The sequence below is a fragment of the Nomascus leucogenys genome, chromosome 6 (assembly GCF_006542625.1).
Source record: "Nomascus leucogenys isolate Asia chromosome 6, Asia_NLE_v1, whole genome shotgun sequence".
Taxonomy (NCBI): Eukaryota; Metazoa; Chordata; class Mammalia; order Primates; family Hylobatidae; genus Nomascus; species Nomascus leucogenys.
This window is the reverse complement of record NC_044386.1, coordinates 59,370,513-59,382,666: the sequence shown is the minus strand read 5'-3', so window position 1 is coordinate 59,382,666 and position 12,154 is coordinate 59,370,513. Positions and strand designations below refer to the sequence as shown.

The following is a 12,154-nucleotide window of genomic DNA, read 5'->3' as shown; positions in this document are numbered from 1 at the left end:
TGATTCTGAGGGGTTTCAGCCAAGCTTTTTGTCCCCCTGAGCCCAGGGAAACCCTGGACTAGGTGGAGTCTGATGCTGATGGGATTTGGAAGCAGCTGCCCCTTGTCCCCCAGTAGGCAAAAAAGGCAAAACAGCTCACTTTTCTCCCTCTTCCTCCGCCTCCTGGATTGTGCATGAACCTCCAGGCAGGAGACTTGTCGAGACTGTAAAAAACAAAGGAGGGTCATGGAGTGTCTGAGCACCAGCCACCTCCTTGCTCTTCCAGGCTGAAGGGAGATGAGGGAGCAGAGGATAAATTCAGCATTGGTCTGACTGGGCTGATGCTGGGGAATGCAGAGTGTGTTGATCACATTTTCTGAACCCAATCAAGGCATGCCATCTCACTCAGAGATAGGATACTTGACCATGAAGCTGTCCTAGGATGTCTAGGACCCACAGTCACAGTTTACTAGGGGTCAGGTCCTCAGCTGCAGGTCAGGGATCTGACCTGAGGGAATGTTCAGCTCTGTGCTTTCAAAGTGAGGGCTTCCAACAAAATAGCCTTGTCAAGATGCTGAGGCAGATCATACTCCTTTGCCACACATTCCCAAAGACTCTTCTTTTTGAGGGAGAGGTCTCCTTGAACCCTGAGGCACTGGACGCATTTAATTAAAATAGCTGTACCAACAGCTGAAATATGAATTTTTATTTTTGACGCAGGGTCTCACTGTCACCCAGGCTGGAGTGCAGTGTCATAATCACAGCTCACTGCAGCCTTGACCTCCTGGACTCACGCGATCCTCCCACCTCAGCCTGCTGAGTAGCTGGGACTACAGACACGTGCTACCATGCCTGGCTAATTTTTGTATTTTTTTATAGGGATGGAGTCTCACTATGTTGCCCAGACTTGTTTTGAACTCCTGGGCTCAAGTGATCCCCCCACCTCGGCCTCCCAAAGTGCTGGGATTATAGGCATGAGCCACCATGACTGCCTACGAAACAATTTTTAATACAGAAATTATACTTGTAGGCCAGGCACGGTAGCTCACACCTGTAATCCCAGCACTTTGGGAGGCTGAGGCCGGCAGATCGCTTGAGCTCAGGAATTTGGAACCAGCCTGGGCAACATGTTGAAACCCCGTCTCTACAAAATACAAAATCCAAAATAATAGCTGGGCGTGGCGGTGTGCTTGAGCACAGGAGGCAGAGGTTGCAGTGATCTGAGATCGCAGCACTGCACTCCAGCCTGGGTGACAGAGTGAGACCTTGTCTCAAAAAAAAAAAATAAAAAAAGGGTAAACTGTGCTTGTAGAATTACTGGGGTTGTGGGGTACAGGACCAAGACGGAGTCTGAGAGGAGGCTGCACTTAGTGGGTTCTTTTATTGGGGAGGTTCTTAAGGGGAAGGGTCACTTTTGGGATATGAAGTGCTTGGCCAGTGTGATGTCCCAGCTACCTTCTCCCTCTGTACAGAAGCCCCAGCTCGTGCCCCAGTGCTGCCTGTGCCCCATTTGGCTGGCCTCAGTTAGTCTAACTCCTGCAGAGGTCAGGATAGGACGGAGACAAAGCTGGGCCCACTGTTTTCTCCCTTGGTCCTGTTCCCCTGAGAGCAGCAGCCAGCCATGGCCTCTGGAGCGACAGGAACCCAGGAAGAAAATTACCACCAGCACGCCATTGGTGACGAGGGTCTCAGGTGGAGAGGGACTGAAAAACAAAAGGAAAACTCTTGGTCATTTCTAGCATTCTTGACTGGTTTCTTCTAATGGTGACAAAGGGAATAAATAGGGTCAATAACAAAATATCAGAGCCTTCTTTGTTCTCATAAAAAATATTAGCTTCAGAAACCTTAGCCTTATAGGTTGTCAGGGAGGAAACTGGCATACATTTGAAACAGAATGTCCAGGAAAAAAATAGATTTATAGGTTAGAAGAGTAGGAGAGTTCTATTTTTTTTAAAAGATAACTGTTTTTTATGTCTAACCAGATGCAAATGCATGGGGTTAGAAAAATAAATAGGTTGTAAGAAATGGCTGCAACCTGCCAGCTAGAGCAGACACAAACAGTTTTGGTAGCAAAAATGATCCATTCTCCATTCTGTGCTTTATTTAACTTATGCATTTAACAGTCTGACCCAGCCGAGAGGGTGAATGTTAAATGCCCTTGTGTTATAAAGTTGAGAACATAAGCCTCCAAGGTTTCAATCAGCCTGGCAGAGTCCACAGCATCCCTTGTCAAAATTAAGCCCAAGGTGACTGTGTCTCCAGATCAACTTTATTGTTGTTGTTAAGGAGTCTCGCTCTGTTGCCCAGGCTGGAGTGCAATGGCACGGTCGGGGCTCACTGCAACCTCCACCTCCTGGGTTCAAGTGATTCTCTTGCCTCAGCCTCCTGAGTAGCTGGGATGACAGGTGCATGCCGCCATGCCCAGCTAATTTTTTGTATTTTAGTAGAGACTGGGTTTCACCAGATCAACTCTTATTGCCAAGCATGACATGTTTCATTTTGCAAGCCACTTTCTAATTCAGCCCAGGAGTTTTCCCCGCCCTCTAAAAATCCTGTCAAATCAAGAATTGGAGGGAAGAGCTTCGATTTTCTTCAATGTTAAGTAAATAAAGTTGATTTTAATTTGCCAATCAGCTGTTGATGGGAGGTAAGTTCCGTCACATAGTTTGAAGATCCCCTAGGCAGAGGATTCTCCGAGTGGCAGTTGACGAGCCCTCTTGTCCTGTCTCCCACCTGTCATCCTCCTTCTGTTCCTGGGCTCATCACAAGCATGGGGGGCTCAGCCCTGCCAGGTGAAGAAGAGGGAGGAGTGAGGAACAAGCTGCCCAGTTAACAGGGCACTCTGCCCGGCCTGAGGCGGGGATGTCTGTCTGTCTGTCTGTCTGTCTGTCTGTCTTTCTTTCTTTCTTTCTTTCTTTCTTTCTTTCTTTCTTTCTTTTTCTCTCTCTTTCTCTTTCTTTCTTTCTCTCTCTCTCTTTCTCTTTCTTTCTCTCTCTCTCTTTCTCTTTCTTTCTCTCTCTCTCTTTCTCTTTCTTTCTTTCTCTCTCTCTTTTCTCTCTTTCTTTCTCTTCCTTCCTTCCTTCCTTCCTTCCTTCCTTCCTTTTCTTCCTTTCCTTCCTTTCCTTCCTTCCTTCCCTCTTTGTTCTCTCCTTCCAGACCTCTAGCTCTCTCAGTCTTCAGCACTGTCATGTCTCCAGGATCCTGGGTTGTTTTCCTAATTGAAAATGATTGGGGCTGGGCGCAGTGACTGGCTCACACCTGTAATCCCAGCACTTTGGGAGGCCGAGGCAGGTGGATCACCTGAGGTCAGGAGTTCGAGACCAACATGGTGAAACCCCATCTCTACTAAAAATACAAGAATTAGCCTAGCATGGTGGTGTGTTCCTGTAATCACAGCTACTCGGGAGGCTGAGGGAGGAGAATTGCTTGAATCCAGGAGGTGGAGGTTGCAGTGAGCTGAGATCGCAGCACTGTACTGTAGCCTGGATGACAGAGTGAGACTCTGGAAAGAAAGCAAGAAAGCAAGAAAGGAAGGAAGGAAGGAAGGAAGAGAAAGAGAGAGAAAGAGAGGGAGAGAGGGAGAAAGGGAGAAAAAGAGAAGAAGAGAGGGAGGGAGAGAGGAAGGGAGGAAGGAAGAAGGAAGGAGAAAGGGAGGAAGGGAGGAAGGGAGGGAGGGAGGGAGGAAGGAAGGAAGGCAGGCCAGGCAGGCAAGAAAGAAGATTGGAAAGAACCCTGCAAGGTGGGCCTGAGCCTCCCACTGACGTGGTTCCAGAGTTGGCTGCAGAGTTGGCTGCTTGCAGCCAGGGTGTGGGGTGTTTGTTCTAACAGTTCTGGTCAAGGAAGAGACCCCTGGGCTCTGACCTCTTTCTCAGCTGGGCCTCAACAAGGCCCCCATCGCCATGGTGGCAGGAACTCCTCCCAGAAGCCACCTCAGGAATGCAGGGGGCCTGAGGCAGGCTATATGGCCAGAGTACTAGATCTTTAAAGCAATGCTGAAGGCAGGAGAACTGGGTAAGTGCAGGGGGGCCAGGCTCCTACACTATGGAGAAGCTCCTGGGTGATTCTGATGCACAGGTGAAGAGTCAGGGTTAGTGCCAGGAGTGAGACTGGAAGAGGGTGAGGCAGCAGAAAGGCCCACCTGCCTCTGAAATGCTCGTTCCCAGAAGCCACTTAATGGCCAGGACCTTGGTGGGCCGCGGGGTTCGGGACTACTCACCTCTTCTGCAGCAGGAACTCCACTTCCAGCTCTTCCATGCCCTGGTAGGGGAGGGAGGGAAGGCAGCTGTGAGTGGCATCTGTACATCTCTGCTGACCAGAACCCTTTGCCACCCTGGGAGCCGCTGTGGACCTGCCTCCGTCCTTCCCCCACAGCTGCCTGCTGCCATGGAGTGCGCTTGTGGTCTCCTCTGCCAATCTCTGTCCCCAAGTCTTTGACATCAGGAGCATCACTGACAGCCCAGGGGAGGTCAGGGTGTGGAGCTGACCCCCAGCCCCAGCATGTGCATTCCTCTGCCCGAGAGCATCTCCTTTCTGTCAGTTCCCTGGCTTCCCACCGCTCTCCTGCCTTCCCAAGGGGCTCAGTGCCTGTGGCAAGGGAGCGCTGAGATATGCCTTCAGAAAGCCCATTCCTTCCTTCACTGAGTCCCTGACACCTCTTGCTGTGTACTGGAGGCAAGCCAGGGCCTCACTAGGTCTTACTTTCCCCATCAGAATGTAAGCTAGGTGAGGGCAGGGATGCTAGTTCCCAAGGGGACTCAGTGCCTAGAACAGTGCCGGCCCCTCGCAGGCACTCAAGTGCTGGTTGAATGATTGAATTGACAGCATCCTGGGGGCTCCAGCTCCAACTGTCTCTGATCTGCAGATTCGCCCACCTTTACCCTCATCTGTCCTCTGTTCCTGGGGCCATCCCAGCAATGGGACTCTGAGGGAAGAAAAGGAGGGAAGGGAACCAAGACTTACTACCTCTCCATTGTGTTCTGTGAACACTGCTAGTTGCCTGAATTACCGTTTCTCATTTAAGTCCCACAACAACCTTGTATGGTAGGTATTATTATCACCATTTTGTAGATGAGGAAACAGAAACTTAGGAAGTTATTTTTATGGCATCACATAGTGAGTGACAGTGCTGGGATTTAAACCAGCAGCACCATCTTTTCTCGACTTGACTGTGTACACAGAGAAAACCCTGGGGAATGGCTTTGTGGGAATCAGCAGCAGCTATGAGGTTATTATGAGGCCAGAGTCTGAAGGCCTGGACCCCTGCACCCACCTGCGGGTTGAGTGGAAACTTCACATGGGTTTTCTTTCGGAAACAGAGCTTGGTGAGGTCATAGAAAACTGTCAGGAGATGGTCATCTGGTGTCACTGTGTCTTCATCACAGACACTCAACTCTAGCACGTTCTAGGGGAGAAGGAAGGATGCCAGTCTGGTTACCACGGTTGCATTGACCCCTTCCCAGAATGAGGGGCCTGACCTCTGTCCTAGCAAGGAGGTAGAACTGGGGGATGGGAGACAGCCCAGAAGTCCCTACTCACATGTGAAAGACATTTGTAGGGAAACAAATTAAGGAAGGCAAGTGTCTATTCTCTCCTTTCCAACTCCCTGAAGCCTTCTTGGGCTTCTGTTCTCACTCTCCTATTAGAGAATTTTGCCTCTTTTACAAGCTTGGCAGAGACCCGTGAAGTATGGAAGGATTTCATTTCACCTGAGGGGAAGGATGGATGGGAAAGAGCAAGCAAGACCCCTGCCAGGATATAGAATGTGGCCAGCACTGGGCCCCTGGGCGCTGAAGACAGTCCCTTTGGTGCTAGAAAATCCAGATCAGGGAAGCTAACATCTAACACTCCAGGGAGTGATGTGGCAAAGCTTGTAGGGGTTCTGATAATTGGTGGGGTATGTGAACTCTATCCTTTGACTCATCAGCCCCTAGTAAGTTCTCATGGATGGTCCCAAAGCGGCTACCTTGTCATCTGGCTGAACTCTGAGGTCAATGTTCTCAGGTAACATGGACTAATCTCTGAGGCCTCTTGTTCCAAGGATCCTGGGAGATGTGGGTTGAGGCTGCCTCTTAAATACACCTAGTGGACATAAGGTGGTTCTGGAGGTTCCCAACTGGATGTGATTGTTGACCTCGTAATTACTAGAAACCCAAGTATGTCCCAGAACCAACCCAGCAGCTCTACAATCCAAAGGAAGCTCAAATTCTGATTTCAAGATAGCAGACTGAACCCACATCAAAATCCTCCTCTCTTGTATGATAGAACTCACATGTATGATAGAAAAGGTATTTTAAAAATACCTCTATCAAACTCACATGTATGATAGAAAATGTATTTAAAAAATTATAAGATAAAGGTATTTAAAAATTTTTTTAAGGTATTTAAAAAATAGTAAGATAGAACATGTGTTCTTTCAAACTCACATGTATGATAGAAAAGGTATTTAAAAAATAATAAGTATAAAGCCCTTCTTGAAAAGATACATCACATAACAAAAATAAATAAGTATCCCTAAAACATGGAGGCAGTAAGGTGGAGCTGTCAAGCCTCAAGCACCTCCAGACTGGGGCTGATGCCGCAAAGATGAGGCCAAATTTGTCGTAAGGGATCTCTGCTGAGGTTGTCACAACTCAGGATACTCAAAGGATAATTATCCCATGGGAGATGTGAACTTAACTTAGAGACATCATATATCTGAAGAAGACCAATCCTATGAAAAAACTCAACACATAAAAGAATATACACCCAAAGAAATGGAAATAATAAAGCAATATGAAAAGAATTTAAGAAGGAGAGAACCCTCTGGCTGGAAGTAGACTGGCCTCAGACCTAGGGAATAGAATGGTTCTTCCACTCTGTGTATTCCCCTGCTTGGAGAAGGCTCTGGAAACACAATCTGTTTTGGATTAAGAGACACCTAGTTTCAGCAACAATTAGGACAAGAGAGACCAGGAGAAAAAGCTAGAAAGATAAATAGACTCAGAGAGGGGCAAACATGAGACAGGCAGAAGGAAGTAGTGGGTGAGTGGGAAGACAGGTTTGTAGGACAAGAAGTAGGCAGAAAGAAAAACAAAGAGGCATAAGAACACAGAGGCAAAGAGAAGGACAAGTGGGCAAGAGGGGAGTAAAATGCAGACAGGGCAGACAGGTGCAGTCCTCCATGTCTCACCTTCACTCGGCTCTGGATCTGGAAGTTGAAGCTCTCATTCCACTCTGGATTTGGGCAGTTGGAGATGGTCCTTGTCCTCAGCTTCTTCTGAGAGGCAGTGGGCAGCCAGAGGCTCACAAAACAGTCTGTGTGGCTCACTGTCCAAGAAAGATAAGTGGAACCAATCAGGTTCAGAGAGAACATGTGGAGTCAAAAGGAAACTTCAGGAAAGCCTCTTCCAGAGCCAGGCCCCATCTCAGCTCCAGTTCCTCTCCTCACTCATGGGTCTAACTTTCCGGAGACCCAGATCCCCAAGAAGTCACAGACTGCAGGCTATGGGTCTCACAGAGGGTGACCCAATCCCACTGGCCATTCTCATAGACACAGATGGTCTCCGGCTCTTATTAGAAGCACCCTTGTCTCTGAGCAAACATCTGCTGGCTTGGGACAAGGTATGGTCACACAGTTTTCCCTCTGCCAAGGTAAGATCTGGAAGACCAGTCCCCAAGGGTCTGGATTACTTCTTGTCTTAGCCCAGGGGACCAGGAAAACCAAAGTAGGGCCAAGCGCTCCCTCTGGGCTGAGGAGAAGTGAGGATGAGAAGGAACACTCTGTTGTGAGTCAGCCAAGAGGAAGGGCCCCAGTGGGCAAGGGCTTGAGTGGAACTAGCTATTCAGCAAGATCTAGGAGCAGGAACCCCCATCTGCATATGGCTTAATGCCTCCACTGCATCCAGCCAGGCTCTTCATACCTATCCTGATCTACAGCATGAAGTTATGGCCAAAGAAACCCTCCCCTCTGTGGCCACATACTTCTTTTTCATTCTAAATGAACAATCCAAGTGCGATGTTGCTGGATATGCTCTGGAGAAGGGACAGAGGCTTTAACCCCAACAAGCCCTCCCAAAATGACAGAAGGTCTCCTAAGTCTTCCATCTGGAGCAGAAAGGATAGGGTGAAAATAGCAGCCCAGGCTGGCTCCCTGCTCTAGTCTACCTGGGAAGAGGGAGGCAGAGGGGCCATGACTGCCCTTGTCACTCTCCTGGCAGTCGGCGAGGGTGAGGCCCAGGGTACACACCAGATACATAGGAAATGGTGAAAGCCAACACAGTTCCCAGTGTCAGAGAATCCTCTCAATGGTAAAGCTGGCGGGAGGATGGGAGTTCTACACCGGTAGGACTGATTCAAACTAGTTTTTAATTATTTATTTTTATTTATTTATTTATTTATTTTGAGACAGAGTCTCGCTCTGTCGCCCAGGCTGGAGTGCAGTGGCGCAATCTCAGCTCACTGCAAGCTCCACCTCCCGGGTTCATGCCATTCTCCTGCCTCAGCCTCTCCGAGTAGCTGGGACTACAGGCGCCCGCCACCACGCCTGGCTAATTTTTTTGTATTTTTAGTAGAGACGGGGTTTCACCGTGGTCTCGATCTCCTGACCTCGTGATCCACCCGCCTCGGCCTCCCAAAGCGCTGGGATTACAAGCGTGAGCCACCGCGCCCGGCCTTAGTTTTTAATTATTAATAGTCACTAACGAGAGTGGAGCCAGGGCTTTCTTCGCCCTGCGTTGTCACCACACTGAAAGGTTTATCAGAATCAAGAGCCCTGATCTAAATCACAGGCGTTCCTGGCTTCTGATTTCATCCCTGAAGTCTGGTTAATCTTTGAGGCCTCATCATCCAGTGAATTGGAATTCACAGCCCTCCTCCTATTGAAGAAAGGTGAGATGACATATCCTTTAGATGTCATGATAATCACTTAATCCAAACAAAAAGAATGACTGAAACCCAACAGAATAAAAAAAAAATGATGACCTCATCACCCTACTCTTCCCCTCTATGCTCAACCTGCTCTTCCTTATCATCACTCAGGTGTCCAGGCCAGAAACCAGTGTCATCCTTGACTTTCACATTCAGTTGATTTAACCCTTTGTCTCTCTCGGGCCCCCCAACTTCTCATCTGCCCTGCCACTGCCCTGGTGTAGACCACCATAATCTCTGAGGCCACTTCCCAGATGGGCTTCCCATCTCCGGTCTTGCCCCGCTCTAATCTTTTCTCCAAAGAGAAGCCACAGGGAGCTTTTAAGATATGACCATGCCATGCCCCAGTTTGAGATCCTCCAGGGGCTCCCTTCTGCCCTCAGGAAGGAGTCCCAGCCACTCAAAGTGGATGCCCCCGCTTACTTCCCCAGCCTCAGCCTCATCTCTCCACCTTCCCTAATACCCCACCCTTGCCCTGTGTGTGTGAGCATGTGTACGTGTGCACACACGTACATTCACACACATTTACACACATACGCATTCGCTCAAACTTACACACACACACTCACACTTTAGACTCCAGCCAAACACAGTCACTTGTATTCAAAACTGCCTTTGCACATGTAGCTCCCTCTGCCCAGAACACTCTTCCACTTTCACCCACCCTTCTGGCTAGCCCCTTGGGGCTTCAGAAGGAACCTCCTCTGGAAGCTTTCCCTGAGCATCCAAGTCTGGGCCAGGTACCCCTGAGCCCAGAGTCCTCTGTTCCTCTCCTGGGGAGCACCCCTATGCTGCACTGCAACAACAGGTGGACTCATCTGTCTCCATCACACTGTGGCCACAGGATACAGGTACAGATAAGTTACTGCAGATACAGGTCAGAGGTCAGTGTGTCTCATTGCTCTGCTGATAGGGAGACTCACCAGGGACCTGCTCAGCCCTCTTGAACCATTCCCTTGGCTTTTCCAGAACACTGGCCCCTCCTCCAGGGCCTGGACCCCACCCCTCAGGTCTGTCTCCTGTATGCTGGGAGCCTGCAGGCAGGGAGCCAGCTCTATACCTACTGGCTCTGTAACGCACTTCGCACGCATTATTTGATGGACCCTGTAAGAGCCCCTTCCCTCTAAAATTGTTTTCTTGTCATTCGTCCATGCCTAAAATTCTCCCATGACACACATTAAATAAAAACTCAGTATTTTTGGCCTAAGGCTTAAATGTCTAGTTAAGATAAAGAAATATTCCTGGCAGAGACAAGATTGATCAGACACCCACATTCCAAGCATTACTTTTTCAGTTCTTTTGCAGAGAGCTGCTTCCCCTGTCCACCTCCAGCAATGAATGGTTAGGCAATGTTGACCTGGTTCTGAGAATTTCATGGACTATGGGGATTTCCTAGGCACAGATAAGTTCTAATCCTTGTTCCTAGTGGAGTGACAGAGGGCTTGGTCATCTGAATGACATGTCTCCCTTCCTGGAAAGTAGGTGGCAGAGATGACTCAATCATCTCTATAGACGTTCAGAACTTTGTCTCTCTAATACCTCTGGAGACACCTGTCTGATATCCCTTGGGGTGCTGGTTTCGGTTTTAATTTGTTTTCTCAAGAGAAACAAAAACTCCTGACAACTGGGATGTTTCTAGGCCTGATTGTCTCAGTCCTGGCCAAGGCTCTTTCAGTCATCGAGGAGTCAGCCCTGAATCTGAGTATTCACTGCCATTCAGCCTCTTGGAAATTTTAGGAGACTCAGGCACAAGTTACAAGACTAAATGGAAGTGCTGTTTATTTTGGATTCAAACTAGAAGGGAAATATTTGGGAAAAGAGTAACCCAGGACCTAAAAGACTTCGGGATATTCTTAATCTAACCCAGGCAAGGTAGCAACACAGCCCAGCCTACAGCAACTGTGGAATCCAGACCAGACATGACTGGGGTTGGCACCCCGAGATGCCACATGTGCCTTCCGCCTTGTTCCTCAGGGGAAATGAGGAAAACGTAAGCAACAGGGGGGTTTCCAAAGAGGACCAGGTATCGCCCAAAGGCAGCCTGCCTGCCTGAGGGACATGTAGGGAAGGAAGGAGGCTTGTAGAGCCAGACCACAGCCTGTTTCTCTAGCTGCCTGCCCTTCCTCACACCCCGTCACCCGCTGAGTGACAGGTGTGGCAGGAAGAAGACAGAAGAAAGAGCCCTGGACAGTGGGAGGTCTGAGCATGCAGGTGCAGGCATGCATGGGGGCATGCAGCCAGATGACTGGAGGGGCTGGGACAGACACACCTCAAAAGGAGTTGGAGGGCTGGGCGTAGTGGCTCACGCCTGTAATCCCAGCATTTTGGGAGGCTGAGACAGAGGATCACTTGAGCCCAGAAGTTCGAAACCAGCTTGGGCAACATGGTGAAACCCTGTCTCCACAAATAATTTTTTTTTAAAGTTAGCCAGGTGTGGTGGCGCATGCCTGTAGTCCCAGTTACTTGGCAGGCTGAGGTGGGAGGATCACCTGAGCCCAAGAGGTCGAGGCTGTAGTGAGATGAGATTGAGCCACTGCACTCCAGCCTGGGCAACAGAGTGAGACTCTGTCTCAAAATAAAATAAAATAAGAATAAAAAAGAAAAAACAGAAGGAGTTGGAGGAAGGTAAGCACTGCTGTGGATATGTGGGCGCTGGGTTGTCCCAAGGATGAGGGTGAACTCTGTCCAAGAGTGGGATAGCGTCTGAGTGACCGTCGTGGCATGGACAAGAAAGACAAGAGAGGCGGCCACGTCCTGGACCCAGAGGACACTCCCTGGATCCTCAAATCATTCACCGATAGGCTGGGAAAGACCCCACGAAGCTTGAGGAAAAGTCCCTGGCCCTCTGGTTGGCCACTTGGCAGACACAGACCCAAACTGGAGGCTACTGGAGCCACTCCCGCTGATGCAGGCTCTGGACACGTTGCCCTCCAGAAGCTCTGTCTCTGGAATCCTGCTTGGTCCCTTTGCTGTCTCTGGGGCTTAGGGCCCTCCCACGCTTATCCATTCACACTCAGCCCTGCATTGGAGTGACAGCTTCCTACAAGTTCCCAGACTCTCCGCACCTGCAATCTAGCACAAGCTGCATACGAGCCCTCAGAAAGTCATGCCATCTCTTCCTCAAGACCTCAGGTACCCCAACACTTTGAATCCCTCCTCTGCCTCACTTCCTGGTTCTCCATACCTGGCTTGTTTCCTCTTCCCACACTCTCCAGACCTGGGATCAGACTCTACTTCCCTCTTAGGCAATCATTAACCTCTCGTTGCAAAA

At 49.4% G+C, this 12,154-nt stretch overlaps 1 protein-coding gene across 1 annotated transcript in view; it reads right to left on the bottom strand.

Moving 5' to 3' along the window:
• PLA2G4E (phospholipase A2 group IVE) overlaps positions 1-12,154 on the bottom strand; it is a 68,474-nt gene that overhangs the window by 17,402 nt on the left and 38,918 nt on the right. Inside the window, exons 3-7 of the mRNA XM_003266760.3 lie at positions 7,148-7,284; positions 5,249-5,380; positions 4,196-4,236; positions 1,640-1,682; positions 140-203 (exon numbers count right to left, since the gene is read on the bottom strand). Coding sequence (XP_003266808.3) covers positions 140-203; positions 1,640-1,682; positions 4,196-4,236; positions 5,249-5,380; positions 7,148-7,284 — 417 coding nt within the window. The remainder of the gene's footprint in view (positions 1-139; positions 204-1,639; positions 1,683-4,195; positions 4,237-5,248; positions 5,381-7,147; positions 7,285-12,154) is intronic.